The following is a 24,754-nucleotide window of genomic DNA, read 5'->3' as shown; positions in this document are numbered from 1 at the left end:
CACATTTTAATATCATTTTCCTCATTTTGATTTGAAACGTAGTTTTTTGCGTTTATTTCACATATGGCTAACACTAGAGTAAAACTGATCACATCAGTTTGTAGCGCTTCGTTTCCTCTTAATGTACAAAAAAAAATATTTTTATAGCTTCATAATTAATAGCGATTTTGGACCGAGACACTAGTGTTGGTGGACCCTGTACAATCAAATGCATGAATCTTCTCAAATATGTTTGAAAGTTCTTCTAAAATTTGAACGTGTTATGAATGACAAGTTAAAATAATAGTATATTATAATACAAGTTTATAAACAAGCCTTTAAAACACGCACGACGAGTTTAAGACCGTATAGAAGAGGTTATTAGGGCTAATGGTGGCAGCACACGTTATTAAAAATAAAAAATTCTTTGGTTAATCAATTGTATTTAAATGCTGCATGTTTGCTTTTTGTTTAAATTTTATTAAAAATCCAGAAAACTTATTAAATAATGAGTGCAAGACGGTATGAATGAGAAATTCTTATATAAGAAAGTATAATCTTTCAAATGGTACCATTTTTTCTAAATTCTAATATGTCGTTTTTGAATCATTTGAAATTAAATTTTTTAAGTGGCCCGATACATTTGCACGCAATTGTAGTTGTTTCCAAACGCATTGCTGGTGTTCTGAACACATCGGTTGCTAAATTAACTTCATCAAGAGCTATGGACGTCCAACAGAAGAATGAAAATGAAAAAGCTTCTACTAGTTATCAGTTAGAAGCCACAAATAACAGTAACCAGCTTAAAGCGGCGGGCTTTGAAATTTCAAACAATAGTAATTGTAATTTTCATGTTTATTTATATAATAAATAAAAATTGGTGCTGACATTTCACTATTTCTTGTTACCTAGACAACTTTAAAGCTTTAGTGTTTTAAAGACCCCTTTTTGCACGCTTATGCGTGTTTTAATTTAATTTATGATGCAGGTATAATAAAAAAGTGTTTTTAACTAGCCACTCTTACAATAAAGACTAACTTTTTAAACTTGTATCTTTAACTCTAATTTTAGTGCACAATAATTGCGTTTTTTCTGATTTACCCAAAGATTTACCAATAATGTGAGGTCATGTTGTGTTTCAAGAAACATTAGAAAATTTTCCGTATTTCAAGCAAACAAATCACTAAAATTTTCCCGAGTACATAAATACAAAGACTGGAATTTAAATTTTGAAATACCGCACACGACTCGGTCGGTAATTTGGCGCGTTTTCATGAGGCGAACAGCCGCCATTTTAACGATCACGTGACCAGTTAGTGCGTTGTGGTTTTACTGAATTATACAGGTATGGTTAATGTTCTCATTTTCTTCAGATTTACAATCGTTAGTGGTGTTTATTATGATATTGTGGTTTATAGCAAGGTTTAAAATTGAAGTCGAATCAAGCATTGGCGAAATAAGTTTTGGCTCACCGGTTCCACGCGAATTTCCTCGTATTGTTTGGTTGTCACTATTTGCTATCTTTACAAGCTCTGAAATGGCGTCCCTCCACATGGTATAAAAGCGGTCGTTGGTACCTGTCGGTGCTTTTCAAATGCATTCTGAGCTTTGAAAAGTTTTATTGAAGCATAATTTCGACTGGATTGATTTCATAGTGCACATATTTATGTTACAACATTAACATTCTTTTGTACGGTTTTAAACAGTGTTGCCATTATAACAACAGTTGTAGCCGGAAAATCAAGTTATTTTGCAGGAACCGTGTTATGGAAGTGTTGCTTCGTGTAATTTTTACCAACTGGAAGTTCTCAAATGCGAAGTAAATTAACTCATTGTTTTTGTCATTTTGGTGACGTTACTAGGCTGTTGAAAGTTCAGGGCAGTTTGTGGAAATCACGTTAGTCACTCTTCGCGCTCTTAGCATAGCTTCTAATCAATTTTCTACTGCATAATTGTAATTGTTGTTTCTGTTTATTTACAGATAGTTTGTAAATAGTACACTGTACATACTGTACAAATCATGAGTTCGAGCAATCGAACCACCTCTAAAGGTGGCAAAGGGTCAAAGACCGACAATAAATCACACAAATCAGACAAATCTGAAGCAGGTGAGTTAAGAAGATTTGGTATAAACGACATTAAACTAACTCATTTTCCAGGAAAAGGTTCAGATAAACAAGCCAATAGAGACAGTACACATTCAAAGTCAGAAGATCCATCTATCAAAGATAAAGTTCGGCAACTCATTGAAATGTCCCAACGGTCTGAAGAGGAGGTTTGTTTAGCTCTCCATGAGTGTGATTTTGATGTAAACATGGCCATGAACATGCTCTTGGAAAACATGGGCCACGTAAGTATGACCTTCATAATATATAATTAACGTTCATGCAGCGGTCATTTAACTATACAAAACTTCTTAATACTATTTTATAACAAAAATCTGCAACAGGGAATTTTTATATTTTTAAGTAGAGGTTACTGGTATAAGTTACCCTGTTAAAGGCAACAGTCTTTTGAAGTGTTAATATTTTGCGAAAATTATGTTTCAATTTAGTATGGTTTAATTTTCTAAAAATGAAATTTAAGAAAGTGTGCTTGTTCAAGATTTTTTCTCCTGGATCGTTTTTTTGCAGTCACATGCATTAAGGACTCATATTATAAGATATAGGCCCGATTTTTTAGAGATGCTAAACTAAACCTTTAATGTAGATTAACTATTTAACATCGTGTTAAAGTGACATGTGACTGCAATTCCGCCAATCAGATGTCAGCAATCCTCAAATTAGCTGCGAGATTCACTTAATTTTTAATTTATTATTGTGTAAATCGACCCAAAAAGTTTTTTGAGTATTTGACTTTAATTTTATGTTAATTTTTAGAAAAGGAAGTTTTTGTAAAACAGTAGGCTGCGAGACCGTCAATACCGGCTAACGTAAACACCATAATTTTAGTGCAGAACCTCGGTAACGTGAACAGTGAAACATGTGCGATTTATTATGTATATTTACAGAAAACGTGTGCCTGCATGTGTAGTACGTATCAAACATTACACCTTCAAAAGCAAAATTTTTAAGTTTAAGAGTAAATTCACAAGTACAATGTTACTAAATTTACAGTTTGTAAGATTAAACTGCAGAGAGCTGAAATTCTCAAAAACGTTGTAAATAGATACATTTGGTGGTCCTGGAAAATGAAAAATACTTCAGAAGGCTAGTAAACCTAAAATCCGTTCTTTTTTTAACCATCAACACCGCACTCTGCCACCACTTTGCAACCGGCAACGACGTCGATGGTGATTTTCTGGTTATAAAATATAATAGGTTAGTTGTTTAATTGACAATTTGATTACACATAACGGCCTTTCAGGTTGTGCCAAGTCTTTTCACTATTAATCCTTCGATTGATTTGCAATTTGTAAATTGATTCTACGAAAATGGATAAATTACTCGCATTTGAAAAGTCTCACAAGAAGCTAAAACAGACAATACTTACAAGTTATTTTTCATTCAATTAATTCATATATTAGTTTACGTTTTTTGTTTAATAAAAGTTCTCAATAACATATTTTTCACATACCCTCACCACTATGAACAATTCGTAAATGTGAACAAGGCTTGCCTTAATTTGTTCACACTATAGCGAGTTTACTAAATGTTCTTGAAGCAAGTGCTACTGCTGTTATTTGATATTAGTGATATTTTAATAGAAAGTGCGATCATCTCATTACATCTTAACAAGAATTTTGAGCAGTGAGAAGCGAATTATTAACATCAAAAAATTCATCGATGTCACAAAACTAATAAATCGCGACCTGAGAACTATAAGGTTCTAACTAACATTTGCATTAAATTGATCAAGGTTCACGTTTTCAGTGATATCAATGACAGGATTAATTTATACCATTTTAGCTTGTTCAAGTATTAACTTACTTCTTTTTTATACTTGATAGAAAATGTTTACAAAATTCGCAAAACATTTTAAATTCTCACAAAAAATCACTTAGAACCTTATAAACTTTATTTATTACCTATAAAAGATTAAAACAATCGCAAAACAATTTAAATTCCCACAAAAAATTACTTATTAAAACCTTATAAACTTCATTTATTACCTATAAAAGGTCCCCAATTTTTGTGGCGAAAGGTGTATATGAGAGTGTGGCAAGTTAGGGGTTTTTAACCAAACTTGGTACTAATTTAGCGTGGGGTGTCAATTTTTGATTGACTTTTGGTTAAATCAGGAATTTATTGAAAACGCAACGAGATTTAAGTCTCATTTGCTGAAAAGTCGATAATATAAAGATTGCTTCTACGTGTTTTTTTTTGATGAGTAAACTTGTTGAAATTGAACCTTTGGGCGAATATTTTGCATTTTTTAATCGGATCTGGGTTTATATTCGAAGCAAGTGAAAGTATTGAGGTTCAATGAGCAAGAAAAGATGAAGTTATCAACGTTTCGATTCTCGAAGGTTATATTTTTCTCTTTTTATTTGTGGAATGATCGGATAATTTTAATGATAGGTTTTAAAGAGAGGGTTTTAATTTGACGAAATGAACATAGACTAAACATTCCATCATCCTCAGTTGGCTTTGAAATTTCAATTCATATCTTTGATTGAAGAAACAGTCTTTTGTTTCTGTCAAGTAAATTGACGTCAAACTGGAAATTTTGTGAAAATTTTAATTAACAAACACATTACAACACATTACAAAAAGTTCTCTTATGAAAAACTAATCACAACACTTTTGACTTTTGCATTTCAAGAATAATTTCAAATTATTCCAAAAGTCGAAGCATTGTGTTAAAGAACTACGAGTATTATTGTCAATTACTCACTCTAATGTGATCTTAGAAAAAGCTAGGTTCCTCACCAATTAAACTGTATGTACAGTTGCGGCGGATGAAAAGTAAGACATCGACTTTTCACCCTGTATTTGAAAATTTCAAAAATTATAAGGTGTAAATTAGGTTTTAATCAAGGATCACAATGTCACTGTCAACAGAAAATAAACCAGAGTCGTCCCAAACATCTTTAAATTGCCCCAACTCACAGAATTGCAAAAAGCTCTGATTCTAGCTCGTTTGATAGATGGAGTCGTCATAAAAACTATTGCAAATAAAGTTGGTGTCAATAAGAATACGATTTTACGTGCAAAAAGTTAGTTTCGAGAGACAGGAACCAAGAAGCAAGGAACTGGTTGAAGAAAAATCTCAACCCCGGACGAAGACATGGTATTAAGAAATTTTCTTCGCAAAAACCCCTTTTCAACTGCAGTCCGAGCCCTGTCAGCAATTTTTTACAGAGCGCAAACATTACCTTAGCCGGCAAAGAGTCTCGACCTGAATCCTATTGAGAACATTCGGGGTATCATGACCAAAAATATAAATGAACAAAGTTTGCCCAATAATCGCGAAAAATTGATCCAGAGCATTTCGGATAGCTGGCAAATGATACCTGAACATTTCGTTCAACATGCTATTATGTCGATGCCACGAAGACTTGAAAGTGTTATTAATTCCGGAGATGCAGCAATAAAATATTAATTTTTGTTAACAACATTTAATTTTATTAAATATTTGAAGTTTGAACTAAAGTTCTTTCTTCTACGACACTGAATGGTCCTGTCTCAATGACAATCGAACTGACATTTCAAAAACTTCAATTATAGGTGGTTTTACAAAGACAAAATATTGAACTTGTCATTTTGTCTTACTTTTCATCCGCCGCAACTGTACTTACAAAACGAATTAAAATTTTAAATGTATACCATAAATTCTGACAAAAATAAAATGAAAAATCTATTTCATATTTTCGGACAGAGTGAGTAATGATTTTATAGAAGCACATTTATAGGAGGTGCCGACAGCAATACAAATGGTAAATTTCAAAACAAAAATTGATAGGTTTAATAGTATTCGAAAAAGGATAAAACATTAACAACCAATCCCGAAAACATCTCTCATCGTCAAGTTGGCTCCCCCATTGGCTCGTGAATCTATTGTGCTTCCGTTCAAATCTATTGTGAGTTTTTTCGTCCTAACTCGATTATTTTTTGAGGTAAAAAATTTTTGTTTCGAAATTTTAGTTCAGAATTGTTGCCTCCATAAGTCTTTTTTCTCTGGGTCACGAGTTCTGGGACACCTGTATTGTCTGTGGTAGTCTACCTTAGGCTATAACATTTCCGTTATAAATTTGTACTGATGATAAGTCAATGAAATATCAAATGTTCACTTTGCGCTATTTTTTAAAATGACACCAAGAAGTGTTGACTTTTTAAAATTTACAACGATGACTTTCATAGCATGACGTGGCCTACCGCAAACTCTAACATTATCTCTTGACATTTAGAAGTTACATTACAAAGAATATTTTGTATACATTTTAAATTGAATGGCTACCAAATTGTAGGTTTTAATAAATCTCGCATTTATAAAAGATTTTCCAGACCAGAATGGAAGATGTGTTCAAGAATTTAAGTACTTTCTTAGGGACTCCCAATTTAATAAAATAATATAAAAAGATTTTACGTTGATTATTACAATAAAGTAAAATTCTAATGCAAAACTTTCGACAACTGTTTACGTCATTTTCGCTGATATGAAGGTTTCCTTAACATCTCTAAACCTTGTTGGCAAATGGAATTTTATCAAAGTATTTCTACATGTAATGAGAATGAGCCAGTCATAACTTCGTAAATTTCAAATGAAACAATAATCAGTAATCACACATAATTGGGGGCACCAATATTCATTAAATGTTTTACTATAAGTTATTTTGCTAATTTATTTTATACAATATTTTTTTATTAAATGAAGCGAACAAAATGACCACTCAAATCAGTTGTCTTTACAATTTATTGCAGTTATTAACACTAGGAGACTCTAAATTAAGGTTGGCTATTTTGAATATAACAACATAATTTTACTTTTGCTTGGATATTTGACAACCGAATTACACAGCTTTACAAAATATTAAATATTTAATATTTTCACAATTTTTAAAGGATCTACCATAGTAACAAGAACTTTAAATAAGTATCTACAAATCCAATATACTCGTAGAATTCAATCAATTAAAGTTCTTATTCGCGATTTTTAACATTCTACACTCGGTAACGTTACGACCATAGACTATTTAAAAAGTATTTAAAAAGATATAAAGCTTTAAATTCGTACATTAATTAGATTTATTCCATCCAATTCTGAATTTTGCGAAAATCCTAGTTGCCTTTCCACCAAATGAGTAATTTCACTGTAATCATTGACAAAATACAAGGAAGAAATTGTACTGCTATTTTGTTTGAAAAAAGAAAACAATTTTTTAATAAACGTTTAAAATTCATAATTTTGATCAAAACAAACATGTAAATATAATAATTGTCGTAATAACGATTTGTTGTGCAGCTCATAAGTTTATCTTCACAATTAACGAATCAGCTACGCCACTGGTATAAAAAATATGTCAGTCAGTTTGACGTTAATCAAAAAATTTCCTAGAAAGACTTTGATTTAAAATTTGGTGGTTCTTTGCAAATTGATTTCTAATTGGTTACAAATAAAGCCTTCCACCCGTAGAAGTGACAATATGAAGTAGGGTGACATAGAAAAGTATAATACGCAACACGAAGGTAAGACACCCTTGTTGCTAGAAACCATTTATAAACATTGTGTATAAAATAATAGCATTGTCAATTTGACGTTTAACGAAAAAAAATCAAAGATAACTTTGATTGTAAGTTTCGCTGTTTTTTGCTAATTGTTCTCTAATTGTTACAAATAAAGGCTTTCTGATCTTAAACGATTAAATAAAATGAAATTAAAAAAAATGAATAACTACTTTTTACTGTTTTCATAACTTTTTTTGGTTATTGTTATTATTGAAAACATTTTATTAACTTTATTATCAACATTGTGACATTTTATGAGATGAGAAAAATTAAACAGCAGTTATCGGTATTGTAGGAAAATTGAATTGATTGTGTTGTATTTATGAAGATGTGTATTCTTCAGTTAATAATAATAATTTTAAATAAGATTTTATATCAAATTCATAATAATTTGTTTTTAACATGTATTTTTATAATTATGTTCAGGGCGAGTGGGAAACCAGAGTTAAAAAGAAAAAGAATCGCCAAGCATCCGCTAGTAAACAAGACAAAACAGAAGAACTGGCAGCCGGGGACGAATGGAACGACGCTCAACCAAGCGCCGGTAGCGGAGGTGGTAACGGCAATCCCAACGAAAAAGATAAGCCGCGTAACAAGGGTGGACCACCACGTCTTCATGGCCGTCATAATGATAATCGAGGATGGCGCGGTCGAGAGAAACAAGAAAACGATCGCAACTTGGAAGAAGGCGGCGGTCGTCCTGACTTTCATCGAGATCGCCGAAGTAGACCAGGAGGATCCACTCGAGGACCAGGTGGCGGTCGTGGCAGAGGCGGTGGTCGAGCAGGGGGCAGGTATCCACCAAGAGGCAGTCGAAATAACACATACAACAAACCGATTGATACATGGGACAATTCTAATACGTGGGATAACAACACGGTTGCTGTTACAACGAACCATACAGGTTTGACGAAATTTTATTTAACTAATGTGAATTACAATGAAATCAAAGCCACAATTCTTATTCACATTACATGCTGCGTAAGTAAACTTTTTTACCGAGGTGGATATAACGGGCCGAGGCCAGTAACACTAAAAAGTATACTAGGTTTCAAAATAATCTGGAAAAGACTTGCTCGGCTTTTCTGACTTTCAACTGTTTAACTGACGGTTTGTGGTTGTGAGCAATAAATATAGGCGTCCCATAATTTTGGTATTCATTTTTACAGACCCGAGCTGTCAATCAAACGGCAAATTTTATCAGAGTGGACCTTTGAAATAAAAGATTATCTGAAACTAGTTTATTTTTAATAGTAAGTAAAAGTGTTCACACGATGGATATAAAAAAATTACATGACAAAATCACTTGAGTCATCGTCACATTCAATTCAAATTAACTGGGGAGTAATTCTAAATGTTGATTTTTCTTATAATTGAGGCCTGCCTTTCCAAAACGTTGTAAGTGCCATTTTCTTAATTTTACAGGAAACGAAAGAAACTGTTTTAATCTCAAAGTAACCAATACCATAAACAGAATTAAATTTATGTGTTAGTGTAATGTTTTTTGAAACCATTCCCGCAAAAGAAAACCGAAAAAATATTCATTCACAGCACTTGTGCAAATACCCGAATATTGCACTAGTTCTTAAAATATTCGCTTCGTTGCTAGGTTATTTTTGCCAAATTCTGTATTGTGATTGGTTGACATTTTCGGAGGGAAATTGTCAACTTTGAATGCTTGTATCTTGACAACTTACTATAAATGCCTAAACATTGTGATATGACAATTGATTCAGATTTTGATGAAGAATTTTCCATTAAAAGGAAGTGCGACCGTTCTGTATGTAGCCTTTATCTTCGTTTTTTCCAAGTCTTGTCACTATTTAACAATTAGCTCTTCAATTGTAATACGAATGTAATTCTAATTCAATGAATATTGTCCTGAGAATTCAACTCACCATAGATTCGACCAATAAGAGACATTTATTTTTTCAAATAAACCAATCAGAGCAAACTTTTTTGGAAATTTTCACTAGTGAAATTTTCAGCGGAAATACCACGCGAGAGTGACAATTCCACGCGGCGAGCTGTCAGTTGCTTGTCAGTTCGTTGAATTCTCATGACGAATATAACTCGGGGGCTCGAAATTGTGGGAAAATTTTCCTCCAGTACTCGTAGTTTGTTTCTCCGGACAATTGGCACTCGTCGAAAAAACTACTCGTCTGTCGGAAAAATTTCCGACAATTTCGAGCCCACTCGTTATATTACTTATGAGAATTCAACTCACCATAGATTCGACCAATAAGAGACATTTATTTTTTCAAATAAACCAATCACAGCAAACTTTTCTTGGAAATTTTCACTAGTGAAATTTTCAGTGACAATTCCACGCGAAAATACCACGCGAGCTGTCAGTTGCTTGTCAGTTCGTTGAATTCTCATGACAAATATAACTCGGGAGCTAGAAATTGTGGGAAATTTTTCCTCCAGTACTCGTAGTTTGTTTCTCCGGACAATTAGCACTCGTTCGCTTCGCTCACTCGTGCAATTGATCGTCGAAAAAACTACTCGTCTGTCGGAAAAATTTCCAACAATTTCAAGCCCACTCGTTATATTACTTATGATAACCACGCTGATAACTAAAAAATATTTAACAAATTATGTACCGGGAACTCAGATGTGTTTTTATTTAACAAAGTAAAAAAATGTTAGTCCAATGCAGGCATACATGCTGCAAAATTGCCGCAAAAAACATTCAGCAAGATAGAACTCATAATTGAACAATTTTTTTTTTTTCTAAAAAATTATAGCGCTTTAAAGTTTGCAACTAACCTTTTTAAGAAATTTGTAGATAAACCAAGGAAAAAATTACATATGTTGAATTACACATTATTAATCTGTTTACAAATTTCATTCTTACAAATCTAGATTTTCCTTCTTGTTCTGGTTTTTAAACTGAATTATTTTATTATAACTATTTCATATACGCATGAACTTATTGAAAAGTAGTTGATCAAAGTTAGTTATTAAGCGATTTAGACCTGACAAATAGAAGAATTTAAAATATTCAGATGAATGATTCAAATGAAAAGGAAGGGAGGAAGAATATACAGTGTTTTGTAAGTAAAGCAGCAACTCCTTTTAGCTTACCTGGACATCAGGTAGCTTACAGAAAGAAGTCTGAGGGAATATTTTCCCGTTTTTGAAAAATAAAGATTTTATGGTAAAATTTCCGAATCTAGATATAAATTTCTGTTGTTTTTATTCACCTATCTGGAGGTCTTAGTTTTACATAAAAATAATTTTTTGATAAAGAAAAAAGAAAATTATGTATGTACTTAAGGTGAGTTGGGGTAATAACAAACGCGAGATAAGACGGAACAAGACCGCCCGTGCAAAAGATTTGTAGTGGACTTGTCCACGTTTGACGTTATCTTTGGCACATATTGTTGTGCTTGCTATTCTACTAAAAAGTTTTTTGTGTCAGAATTTATACATGTGCATTTTTTACGTAACATTTCTTAATTTGATTGGATTTATATAAATGAGTACAGAAAAACTTCGATAATCCGGACTAATGGTTGCAGATGTCTTCCGGATAATAGAATATAAATGCAAATATTATAATTCAAGTTTTTTTTTATGGACTCGTAAAATATTCGCATATTTGGCATGCACTCGGAATATACTGACTACCATCTTCCTAAAACTGTTGTTACAGTTTGGTGCTTTACTTACCCCTAACACCCTGTATATATTCATATTAATAAAATAATATTCAATTATAAAACAAATGTATTGATGTTCTTAAAATAGGATGGTCGAGACAACCGTTTTCTTACGATTTTTAGTAAATTTTGCACAAATACTCTAAGATTATCAATCTACGGTACATTTTTTGATAAAATCGTATGTTGAAAAAGTTGAAAAATGGTCTTGAAAAATTTAATTTTAAATAATAATTAAAATTTAATTTTTATTCATAACGACTAGCCACTGTGTCATTGATTCAATTCGAAGATATGAAGAAAATGGCTAATGTTTATTTGTATATACAGAAAATTGGGATGATGGCTTTCCAGGCACTGACGAATGGACCACCGAAGAGTACACAGGCAGTTTAGCGGATACAAAAGTATTCACACCGAGTGTTCCGCCATCCATGGACAGCGTCAATGAATCTTCCGCGGTAGGATTATCTATGGATAATGCCGTCATAAACACTGGTCAACAATTGGGGCAGTCTCTTCAAATGTCCTCTCAGGCCAACCAGTTGCCTTCACAGAGTCCCGTCCAAATAGGAGGAACTCTCAATGCCGCACAGACTCAGTACCTTAATCAACTTACCCAACAAAACAGTGATAACATTAAGCAGTACGGAACCGCGCAGACTTATCACGCTCAAAATTCAAGTCAGGTGTATAATTCTGCAAACTCGGCGAGTTCTCAGTCTTATTCAAGTAACCAGCAGTACAGCACTTCCTCAAATGCTTACGTCAACAATTCTTATCAGACCGGGAACAGTAATTATCAAAATGCGGCAGAGCAGCAGCCCACTCAACAACCTCCACGAACTAAAACACAAAGAGCAAGGGTGCCTCCGCCTTCCAAGGTATTTCATTATAACTAGTTTTTCAGTTAAATACGTTTATTGACTTTATAACGAGACATATTCTTAGACAAACTGAACTTTTAATTTATTATGGTGTTACAGATTCCTGCCAGTGCGGTTGAGATGCCTGGAGATCTGAATAGCAGTATTGGATATTTGGATGTTCAATTTGGTGCAATGGATTTCATGTCCGACAGCAATTCATTTGAAGGGGTGAACGATAACAAATATGGTTCCAGTAATCCTTCAAATATGGACAGTACTACTGTCACTTCGACTGGTAACATGGATCTCAACACTGCAAATCAAAATTCCTCACTTGATGCGTATTCTCCAAAATCTAATGCTCAAAGCAGTATTAGCTCCGCATTAACGCAGAGCGTAAGTGTTTCATTTGTCTCTCTTAAGAACATCTAACATCAACATAATTCTTTGTGTAGCTCACAAATACGGATACCATTCCACAAACAAGCGAACATTTAACAAATGCTTATAATACCGCACCGCGTAGTTCTACAACTGGAAGCACCGCGACACCCTCTGTCACACCATCAGGGTTGGATCTCGGAAAACAAGGAGAGAACCATTCATATTCGCAACAATCATCGTATAATTCCTATCAACAAAAAACCAACACATACAGCGCTTCCACATACAGTGGAACACAGGTACTACTTAGTGATATTTATTTTTTAATAAGAGTTGTTTTTTCAAATGATGAAACGATGACGAGACTGACGGGTTTTTCTAACAGTTGATTGCCAGCTTCCGATAAGTTTTTTATTGGTTGCTTCGGCGTTCTTCTGTGGAATCTCCTGACAAGATTGATTTGGCAGCCTGAAAATAAATTGTTTTATTAAATATTTGGTTTTGTAAACGCATAAGATATTAACCGTAATGTATTACAGACTTCAAATTCGTACGTTTCTAACCAAGCGAACAGTAACTATGTGAATAGTCAGGCGGCTCCGTACAATACCCCGTACCAAAACGCTTATTCTTCAGCGGCGTCATATCAGTCCAATTCCAACGCTGGTAGTTTCCCGTCGATAAGTCAAGCGAATTCGTATCCCTCGAATAATCAGTCTTATCCACAAAACTCTTCGCAATCAGTTTATGGTGCTAATGCAGGTGAGTTCGTTATAGGATTTTTAAAGTTGTTGTATTTTAGAACATTATACTTATTTGATAAACACTATTTTCAGGTTTGAACAATAGTTCAAATTTGGGTAATACAACAACGAGTCAGTACAATAGTTACAGTTCAGCTAATAACCATAAACTCGGAAAAGATACTGGCTATGACAGTAATTCAAACTCAGTTAGTAACACGCAAACAACGACGTCTACTAACGTTACTTCAACTACCACTCTTTCGTTGTCTCAAACTACAGTTTCGGTAACGAAATCCACTACAACTTTGGGTATAGATTTCTGATAGGTTTAACGAAAAATTACTATTTTTCATTTCATATGTTGCAGCCGCCAAGAATTCTGGCAGTGTTGTCTCAAACATACCACCAGGTGTTGCCCCAGTGATGAGTACTCCTTACATTATGGGACAAGTTCCATATTTTCAACCACCTGTCTACTCATATGAAGAAGTTCAAATGCTTCAACAAAGGCTACCACATATGGTGTGTATTATGGGCTTTTTACTCTGTGAACCAATAGCATGCGTATATCCAATGTGTGGAAATAGAGGCTTCACTTCCATGTGAAAATGAATACTCAACAGGGTGTGAATTTAATAATGGGTTTATTAGGTTTGGCGAAGTTACAGTGGAACGCTTGTTTTGATGATTGAAAGAATTATTTGCTTTATTTGCATCCAGCAGAGGATGAATGTACTAACAAGGAATGATAACATAACTCGTTGTCATGAAGTGGATTATATTGCAGCGATTCCTGAAAGTCGATTTTAAGTTTTAAATCAAATTTATATTGAAAGAAACGCGATTATTTCATGAAATTATGTAATGTTTTTTAAAGTTCCGTTTTTTGTTGAACGCGCAACAAATGACCATTTCCAACTTTGGTTTACTGAAATTAAGGAAACTTAGAAACACGCTATTTTTAACATTGTTTTTCAAACCTGGGCTAAACTAAATGAATAAGATATTCTCTACATTACTTTTAAAATACCCATTTGTGTTGTTTTAAATGTTTTTGATGGTTAGTTTATACAGGATTAGTCACGATTGAACTTTAGTACACTATTAGGCTGTATTATAGATATTTTTTTCGAAACATGTTAGTTAGGTTAGGGCAAATTAAATTATACCTTGTGGTTTGGTCGTAAAACTGGTATATTTCTTGTTTATATGGTATTTTTATTCTAGTATCAAATCAGTTAATAGGCAAAATTTATGCATCAAAGCTTTGGAGTTGTGCTAGGTGGCTGAGGTGCAGAAACCTTCATTATCATGTGTGCTGGTTCCTTGCTTGCTTTTTTCAAACGCTTTGACAAATTCACCTAAAAAAGTAGGAAGTAGAGTTTTCGTTCGAAATGTGTTTTGTTTTAAAATGTAAATGGTGCTAAGAAATGTTGAAATTTAAACTTTATCTGATGGTTTAAACGTTAACATCCCTTAGTACGATTTATCTACCTTTCTTAATAAACCCACGTGTTTTCTATTGTTATTTATGGGATTGATTGGCTTTCGCTTTCATAGTGGCTTTTGTTGTTGATCTTATCTATCTTTCAAAAAAAACTCTGAATGTATGATGTATAAGGCTTCAACAACAATGGTCCTTCAATATATGTGTGGGTGTGTGTGTATAAACTTCTTCTCACTCATTGGCATCAAAATGACTCACCCGTTTTATGTACATAATTTGCTGAATTCTTAACAGTGGTCCAGCTAATTCTGTTGCTTTAGTCTCTGAAAATGTACCCGGCAACGCTTGCTAATAATCATGTTTTTAACTGGGCAAGTCGTTTTGATAGAGTGACAAGTTTGTTTATTATGCATTCAGACGACTCCCTACTATGACATGAGTTACCAGACTCCGACGACGTTGGCTGCTGTAAGAGATGGCACTTTGGGCAACGTAGGTTATTCGATCTCAGATGGAAGGTTTACGAGGGGTGACAACAACGCTTCACCTGTACCCTCGACCCTTTCACAACAAACCAGCACCTTAACGCAGGGACATCAAGCGCAACCCATACTTGCCGGGGCTGGTCATCCCTATTTCTTCACTGCATTGAACACGTTCCCTAATTACCAGTTTGGAACAATGTATACGGTAAGTTTAAAAATTTATTTAGTTAATTTAAATTTATTGTTGCATCACTCTATACTTAAACTTGTTGCTTGTATTACTCATATTTACAGTGTTATTTTACTCGTATTTGTCATATTTTAAAATATCGGTTATTATAGCAACTGCCGGCTGCTACGAATGCTCACGGCTCGAGCAATAGCACTCAGTACCCAAAACCAGCGACGTACGGTTCGGGTTATGGCAGTTACGACACATTAAGTCAGACACAAGACTATAATAAAACGGGCTATGTTGGTACCAATCAAGGCCAGAAAGGAGGAACTGTTAATGCAACATCCACAGGATCCAGTGGAAACGACTTATCTGCCATGTATAGCAAATCTCATGCAGCTCTAGGGAAAGTTAACGTGAGTATATTTCAATGAGCATAGTATTAAAAATCACTTTGTTTTTATTTTTGAAGTCATATGACAAACAAGGATTTCATTCCGGTACGCCACCACCATTCGCGGGTACTTTACATGCTGGACAAAACGCCGGGCTGGCTCCTAGCGGAACAGGATATGGTCCTCAGGTGTACATACCAACCATGACGCCACATCAGCAACAACTTTCTACTCAGCTGATGCATCAGCCACTACATCAGGTAATTTTGAGAATATTTGCAACACTTTTCCACTACATAATAACGTTTTTATTTTGTTTGCTTCAACATTCAGGGCCAAGTCCTATAATTAAGATATCTGAGACTATGCTGAATTTTCGATCAATAATTCTAAATCATTAGTACTTCTTGCAGAGGGAAAACATTAAGCCTCCTTTATACAGACTGATTCACAAGTAGCGTTGGATTTAGCGCCTTTTTGCCTGCAGCCTGAATTGCATTCTCATAGAATTCTTCGCTTTTTAAAAATCAAATGTATTATTTTCGTTTCATCTTAAATTATTAGAGTAAAAATAACACTTCAGCTACGGATTGTGTAACAGCACATATAACAACATTATTATCTGTTCACAGAGACATTGTGAGGGTTTGTGATATCAACCGCAAATTTTTTTTTTGAATACAGGGTGATTCTTACTAATATTAATCAAAGGGTGCGTTGACATTTTTTGGACATGTGTTTTCTTACACCATACGATTTTGCTCAAGTTAGAAAAACTGCGTGCTTTGCACCGGTGAACGTTATTTTGTTATTTGTCACCAAGCATAACAATGAGACAAGCTCACAAAAAGTGTTTATGTGTCTTGTAACAACCACAATCCGCAAATCTAACACTTACCCCTGACTTGACAGATGACAGATTAGTGACAGCGAAGTTGGAGCCCAATGGCGTATCATGTGGTAATATTTCGTGGTAAAACAAATTGATTTTAGATGTCCAAAATGTGCTTTGGTTACCCTAGATTTGCATCATTTCAGTTCGTAATGGTGCATAACAAGTAGTAACAAGTGTTTAATATTGCCGAAAAATAATTAATTAAGACACGCACTCTAACACCTGTAAATTCTACGCTTATTGTTAACACATTCAACTAGTAGCGAATTGCACTACGCCCAAAGCCGTCTATGATTAATATTAATAAGAATCACTCTGTATAAATGTGTTAAAAATATTTCAGTTGTCATTTTAGATTGAATGCTATAGTCATAATTTTATAACTTTGGTTTAACTCCGCCTACCTTTTGGGCCAATTGAATTTTAGATGAAAGTCTGATTTACTCTGCAACATTTTGATAGTTCGTTGATATTTGCGAGAAGCCGGGGTAGAAATATCCAAACATTAGAAGACGAAACACCATCAAAATCGACGAAGGTTCCACGATTAATTGAATTCCCGCAAAACTGCAAATCTTCTTGACACGTGTGACACTTTAATTGTCAGATTTTTGATTATGTTGGGTAAAGGAGGCTAGCCATTCCTTGATTCGACAAATTCAAATCGTCATTTGTTCATGTGGGCGGGGTTAAACCAAAGTTACAAAATTCCGACTATAATTGTATTCAAATTTTGAGGAAAAAATGCTGTTTTATCAAATTAGTTTCCAATTTCATTACGTCAAAATTGGGAACTACGCTTACACTCAACTGTCAACATCTTGTGTCACAAATGTCATCTACCCTTTGGTTCGCTTTAGATTGTAACAAAAGTCTTACTTGGTGAAATTGTCGCTTTGTCGATGTTAATTGTCGAATAAAAATTGACCTTCATTCGAGTGAATGAAGTGACTTGTGAAATTTTGGTGTAAACGTAGTTTGCCACTGCGCTGTCAAAACTTTAAAAACTGTCATTTAAAAACAAATATTTGTATCACAGTTATGAAATTGAATTCGCGAGTATTTTTGCAAAAACTCAAAAGTCGCTAAAAATTATACTTCTTAGACGTCGCGACGCCAAACAAACCATGATAAAAAAAAACAAATTTTTGCATGAACATTGTGGAGCTTTACGGCAAATTTGAAAAGATTTATGCATTGGATTGAACATAAATGAGTACTTGAATTACCAAAGACCCTTTCGTGATTTAATTCAATACATAAATTCAAAGTTTGTCCAATTTGCTGTAGAACTCCATAATTTTTACAAATTATGACCTTGAAATGCGGTATTCAAAATAAATAAAGAGTACAAGTTAAAAACCAATCATAATTGAGATGTGACATAGCCTTATCGCGGCAAGCCACAGTAAAGCGGTCTCTCCATTTGCTCAAAAATCGGTGTTTTCAACCTGACAAACAAATTATTACAAATATTTATTGTTTTAACTATTGGCGTAAAATACATTTTTTTAGCTTTCTTGGCTAATTTTATACATATTTATAACTAAAACACTATAGTTGGTTTAGGTTCCATATGTCCACCCAAGATCGCACAATGTTTAAGCCCTTACAGGCAGTGTTTATTCTGTTATTTACCACAGATGTCCTCTTGCTATTGACTACATTTTTATTACCTTTGCTTTATTAAACATATAGAATTATATAGTAAGGAATACTTCAGCATTACTACACTAAATAACTATGTTCAATGTTATTCAATGAAGTGTAATTTGCAAACAAATCTTACATGGAATCCAACAATTACACATGTATGACAGGAAATATTCATGTTTAACCCCTAATTATAGTTCCATCAAGTTCGTCTGAGCCACATACTTCTACAATATACCAACCATCCCCACTTTTTCCCTATTTATGCAATGTGTAAGTGAATGAAGTTGAAAAAAGATATTAAGAATTGCATTGGCACATCTACGCTTGTATCAAAGTTAAAAAATTGGCACAAAATTTGAAATTTATATTTGAAAATAAATTTATTAAAATACAAATCAGATCACTTTTCTATAATCTCAGTACCAAGGTTAGGTTACCGTTTTTTTTTTTTTAATCTTTTACGATTAAGACATTTATTCCGAAATTTTCATATTTACACTTACGTACTATTAATTATGTACATAATTTTATTGACCATATTAGTAATTACCTATTTTAAATTACATGCATTTTGCGACTTGAGAACTATAAGGTTCTAACTAACATTTACATTAAATTAATCAGTGTGCACGTTATCAGTGGCAGGTCTTGCATTTATTTAGTATTTATTTAAAAAAATGACAGGATCTATTAGTATCATTCTGCCTTTTTAAAGTATTAACTTACTACTTTTTTATACTAGATAGAAAATGTTTTAAAAAAATCGCAAAACAAACAATTTAAATTCTCACAAAAAATCACTTAGAACGTCAGAACGACGTCTCACGTCGTGCTTTATACATGTAACCTAAAGATTTTTAAACAAAATTAATTTTGCTAACTTTTGGCGAATGGACGGTACATTTTCATGTAATTTCATTCATGATTGACACGAATTTTAATATAAAATTGGATAACCTCCTTTAAGATCACCGTTCAATGGTTATCAATTGGATCTTAGGTTTTTATAGTAAACTCAGTTGACATATACCTAGTAAATTTTATGGCCACATTATGAGAGGGCCGGGCAGTACTAATCCTTGCGATTGGAGACCATAAATGAGCACGAAATGTATGCGGGCCTATTCAACCATCGGTCAACTCTCTACCTAGAACTTTGTCGGCTGCAGTTTACAACACCCAGTTTTATTTCTGTGGGTGGTTTGACTTAAGCCATAAAATGTTTACTAGGTATATGTCAACTGAGGTTACTATATATGTTCCAGCATGGTCTGATCATTGTATAAATTAGAACTACATATTTAATAAAACCTTAGTCGAAACAAATAAGCCGAATTTGTCTTTATGTTTTTTAAAAAGATGTTTGCTTTGCCTAAAAATTTGTTCCGTTGATGTGCATTTGCATGCATTTTTCAACGCATGCGACTGAGTAGTAACGCAAATCTCGTTTCTTTTGTCTCTTTTTTTGGGCTTCAAGATGACTCAGAAATGGTTGGTATATTTATAGAAGTATGTGGTCTGAGCCACCATAAAATCATAAAAATTTGCGGGCTACCGCAACGGAACAGCTTGGATAGATTTTCAAGTGCATATAATGAGGGTTTATTTACCCAAATTTGCACCCTGCGATACCTGCGATAAGAACACCATCCCAGGCCAGGTCAGCTGTTTCGTCATAAATATCAAAATACCACAAGCTGTCCAGTTGCGGTAGCACTCAAATTTTTATGATTTTATGGTGGCTCAGACCAACTTGGTGGAACTATACCACTAGAGTTACGGAATATTGAAGACGTTAGAATTTTATTGAAATCTAATTGATCAAAACATAGGAGAGCGCAGAGATGGCGACAGATGCCAATTTGTTAATGCTATGTTGCCAACTCAAAAGGCAAGTAGTCGGTCCAAATATGCCTACTTACGCTAATATGAGTAGAAAAACATCCATTTTGACACAATTATCCTGTCACCAAAAGCCTGTTTTAGATCAAAAGAAAAATTAAAATTGTTATTTATTCAGAATTTATGTGAGTTTGGACGTGTATCATTTGAACCATTCATTATGCTTTGATTGCAGGACATAACATTCACGTGTGAATAAGAAAATTTGACTTATTTGGTTTTAAGTTAACTTTAATAATAACTTATTACGAATAAGTTTATTTATAAGAATATACATATAAAACATTTAAGGAAAATTATGCATGATATTTGCCTTTTTTTGAACCGTTCTTTTCATATAATACCGGTTCATTCGATCACAAACAGCATGAATCACAAACTTTTAAGTTACTTAGATTTGTTTTGCTTGTAGATGGATGTCAGGCACCAAGGCCGACGCGTGGTAAGTCATTTCAGGACACACCATGCCTTAAGTTTTGTGTTTGTGCATTGCTGTTTGTTGCAAGCTTTGTTTCTAACCAGAAGTAGTTTTTATTTTCTCGTGAAATAGTGCTAACTTCATTTCAACCAGTTTATTGGAACAGTAGCTTCTATCGGGTGATCATTGAATGTAATTGAATCATTGACGGAAATCACACCACCATCTATCCACAACTACTGTGCTGTGTTCTTACAGTCGAAGTTACAGTTTAAAATAAAGTTTTGGGTTGAATTTGACAATGTGCATGGGGTAACGTAGTCAATGATTGCCAGGTTTTCGAAAAAAAAAAATGGAAAACCGCACTAGTTTGGTAAACTGTAGGAAAATGTGGAGCCGAGCCTCTTTCAGGTTTTGGTTCGAGATCATTATTGATCCTTCAATGTGTTTTTTTTAAAGACGTTAAACTTTTGAACTGTTAATTTGAAGAAATTGAGGGGACAAGTTTTCAAAATTTTACAATAACCGAAAAAATTCCCATCATTTTAATGTTGAAACATGTGTATATAACATAATTATGAAAAAAATTCTAATCCTAACATAAATATAAATCAAAGTTTAAAAAAATGAAAAAAAGTGATAAAATTTATATAAAAGCTAAAAAAAAAATTATTAAAAAACCACAAATTAATGATTTCGAATCAGAATCATTAGTGTTTATGATGAGTTCTGGAAAGTCATTTCGACCTAAGAAATTGTCTCCCACGTGAACTGTGTGGTCTATAGAATTCGACCATCGAACACCACCGTCATTTTTTTTAGCCTCATCGCGAATCAAACTGACCACAGAATTTGTCAAATTTGGCGTTATCATCGTGGTAATTTGCGCAACTGTACCTTATGTTCTTGGTCGCCAAAAGAAAAGAATTAGGAATAAAACCATTTTTATTACCTGCTGCCTTTCAGTTTAACGACTTTTTTGTTTTACTTATAGTGCCTGCTTTTCCAAGAATTACAGAATTAAATTCAAATAGGTAACAGAAGATTCTGGAAACTACCTACTTGTGCCTTCATTTGACAGCAAAATTGGATTGCGATTGAAAATTAAATTTGTGTATGTCAAATACGAGCGCAAATAGTACCGATCTGAAAAAAAAAACGGAAAAAGCAACGAATGTTTATAATGAAATTTACAAATTCAGAAACTTCATTATGATATGTTTCAACATTAAAATGATGGTTTTTTGTTGCCATCGTAAAATTTTATAAACCTGATATTCCCTTGATTTTTTCAAATTAATAAACAAAAATTAAAAACTTAACAACGTCATTAACAACACAACACGTAGAGGGATCAACAACCATCTCGAACTAGTAATACCTAGAAGAGGCTCGGGTCCACATTTTCCTACCTACTTCAAGATGTCGTAATTTTTAATTTTTGGACACAATTATGATTGCAATAAGATAATATTTGACTCTAAAAGTCAGGTACGCCATGGTAATAGTAGATTTGTTATACTGCAGAAAAGTGGTACTTTTTGTCGAGCAATTAAATTGCAGTAGCGAGGCGAAGCGTAGCGAGACAACAAAGCCACTTTTCGGTCAAATAACAAATACTACTTTTTCTCCAAACGTTAAATTCAGTTTCACAACCGACAATGAGTAAACGCAAATTGAACTAAAAACATGGATGGCTATGCATGTAGTTGTCATTGATGACATTTACTGTGAAAAATATTTGTTTCAAAGTTAAGATCGTGCAAGTTCCATACAAAATGTAGGACTCAAATCGTAACCGTCACAAAAAGTACTTTTTCTGCCTAGGCAGCAAAAGTGTTTCCATGTCAACGAGCGCTTTTCATTACTTATAACAAAATTGCCTACTTTACTGTTTAAAAACGACTGAAAAATAGTGACTTTTTGTGACGTTTGGAGAAAAAAGATGTTTACTATATCTATCTTCGGAAATATAGACCAAAAATAATGCTAAAAAATATTGCCGCATAAATAAGTGGTCGTTTATCCGAAATAAAAAAAAAATCAACAACTTATGTACATTGAACATGTAAAAACACAAAATAAAGCCAGACAAAGAATAATCTATGCAAAATAGGTCAATATTACTCCGAAAATAAAGAATATTAATTGCCAATTATTATGTAAAGTAACAAAATTCTAATATCCATTCACAAAACATAAAAATCAAGTTACCTTTGATTTCTGTAAAATTAGAGTGTACTTTTCAATCATCATTTCATGGGACTACTTTGAAGTTTGTTGTCAATGTCAGTTCAGTTTGTTTAATTTTAGTTTACCTTAGAGAACTTTTTAGTGTCTTGTTGAAACTTCCCAATGCAGAAATCACGTTTTCCTACAGAGTGAGTCAAAATTAAAGATTTCATTTTGAAATTTTGACATTATAATTGTTAAATGTCCATTTGGTTACCAATCTCACCAACTGTTCCGTTTAGGGTTATTTTTTATCGCCAACCATAGTAACTTTTATGTTTTGTGAATGGATATTATTTAATTTTTTAACAATTTAAGAGAACTGACCAATATAACATCAATTAATAAATTTCTTTCCACTTTAACTTTACCTTTAGGTGCTAATCACTGTGTACGTTACCCTAATTTATTAAAACGAGTATCAAAGAGTTAATACAAAGTAATTTCCAAGATTACAAACAACGATCACCCGTTTATAAAATCATGGTTTTGGTTGCGGGATTAAGGGAAGTGATTTTTCATTACATTTTCATTGGTTTTAATTGACTTATTTTTGACAGGATTCGGGAAATAACAGCGGAAATCGCTCACAGACATCCAACCCAGCCAAAGGTGGTGCAAAACAACCATACCAAACCTCATACTGGAACCAAGCCTAAGACGATTCAAATTTGACTACTCATTGCTTTGCCCCGCCCGATTTCTATTGAAACTAGCGTTTCCAATTGATAGTTATTAATGATTTAGCTTTTAATTGTATTTTATAAAGCCTACAAACGTCGTCATAAATTATTATTCTTATGTATTTATTTCAGTTTCCAGTTTATTGGGGACGTTTACTTTATGACTTTTATGTGAAATAAATGACTTGTGCTATACTTTCCTAGATTTGTTAATTACAAAACATCCACAACGTATTTTTCGTTTCATGTTTCTGTTTGCATAGGGTGCAATTCATGTGCAATTATTTTTGTGTTGACTGTGGATGCAGTAATTTTTCTTCTGTTCTGGCCAGTGGATGTTACAAAACGCTTATGTACTTTAAAACTATTGTTACTATTAATTTAAACTTGAGTGTGTATTATATAATTTTTTATAATGAATTAGTTTTCATTTTTTTAATAACTATTTTTATACAGTGTGTAGGAAGATCTTATTTAGTCGAGGCGAGTTGGTGAGCAGTGACGCTGTAAGAATTATGAAGTCAATTTAAAAGTTTCTCGGTTTTTATAAGTGAACAAGGATTTCATACAGTTGAAATGTAAATACAGCTTAAAGTTATAAAAGAAATTTCGTACTGAATCACATGCTCTGTACCTAGTTCTGCCTGTGCATTGTGCAGTAGATTAGACAATTCTGATAGATTAATTGACGTATGATGCGCAGTCATTTCGACTGAACACTTGAGTCTCTCCATTCTTCTGAAAACTTGTAAGACGGAACGTTAAGGATCGCATAGTTTCAGCAGGGGATTTGCGAGACGCTCAAGTTTTAATCTACAATGTTTAGGTAGATTTATTAACTAAATTATCTTGTGTATCTATATGCTACTTGTATAAAATAATCACTTATAATTATGTAGACACTGTATATGTGTAGTTTTGTTTTTTGTATTTGCTAATTAATTACGATATGGAAAATACACATGGATAAACCTTGACACACCTGCCGTGTATCGTTTATTATTATATTTTGTATTTACATTTTGTAGATTCATAAAAGAAGTATGAATGTTCGAAAGAATAAATCTCAATAAAACCGACATTCACGTTATCTCGTTTTTAACACATCTCACAACATCCGAAACAATGGAATAGAAAAAAATCTACATACTGA

At 33.3% G+C, this 24,754-nt stretch overlaps 1 protein-coding gene across 5 annotated transcripts; it reads left to right on the top strand.

Moving 5' to 3' along the window:
• Window positions 1–1,251: 1,251 nt before the first annotated feature.
• Window positions 1,252–24,691, top strand: lig (ubiquitin-associated protein-like lingerer). 5 transcript variants are annotated; one of them, XM_088033739.1, is made up of 15 exons: window positions 1,252–1,324; window positions 1,961–2,087; window positions 2,139–2,329; window positions 8,073–8,550; window positions 11,669–12,198; window positions 12,301–12,579; window positions 12,639–12,866; window positions 13,107–13,329; window positions 13,404–13,622; window positions 13,681–13,835; window positions 15,178–15,450; window positions 15,588–15,836; window positions 15,893–16,075; window positions 20,681–20,710; window positions 23,479–24,691. In XM_088033739.1, exons 2-15 carry the CDS (start codon window positions 2,000–2,002, stop codon window positions 23,575–23,577), a joined length of 3,225 nt encoding a protein of 1,074 aa, XP_087889865.1. In that variant the 5' UTR covers window positions 1,252–1,324; window positions 1,961–1,999; the 3' UTR covers window positions 23,578–24,691. The 5 variants fall into 5 exon arrangements, with proteins under 5 accessions (XP_087889865.1, XP_087889883.1, XP_087889849.1 ...); XM_088033757.1 differs by having other exon boundaries at window positions 11,645–12,198; window positions 15,208–15,450; XM_088033723.1 differs by having other exon boundaries at window positions 11,645–12,198.
• The last annotated feature ends 63 nt before the right edge of the window (window positions 24,692–24,754 follow it).

Source organism: Gnatocerus cornutus, chromosome 1 (genome assembly GCF_029298725.1).
Source record: "Gnatocerus cornutus isolate USDA-ARS CGAHR chromosome 1, icGnaCorn1.1, whole genome shotgun sequence".
NCBI classification, from domain to species: Eukaryota; Metazoa; Arthropoda; class Insecta; order Coleoptera; family Tenebrionidae; genus Gnatocerus; species Gnatocerus cornutus.
The sequence above is the reverse complement of the archived record's forward strand: the minus strand, read 5'-3'. Positions and strand labels throughout refer to the sequence as shown.

What these genes read in the sequence shown, in the direction of transcription:
- lig (XM_088033723.1), top strand. Translation starts at nt 2,000, where the DNA reads ATGAGTTCGAGCAATCGAACCACCTCTAAAGGTGGCAAAGGGTCAAAG. An exon ending in AGTTTATGGTGCTAATGCAG is followed by an intron (nt 13,330 to 13,403) that starts GTGAGTTCGTTA and finishes CACTATTTTCAG; the next exon opens with GTTTGAACAATAGTTCAAAT. An exon ending in GAAATCCACTACAACTTTGG is followed by an intron (nt 13,623 to 13,680) that starts GTATAGATTTCT and finishes CATATGTTGCAG; the next exon opens with CCGCCAAGAATTCTGGCAGT.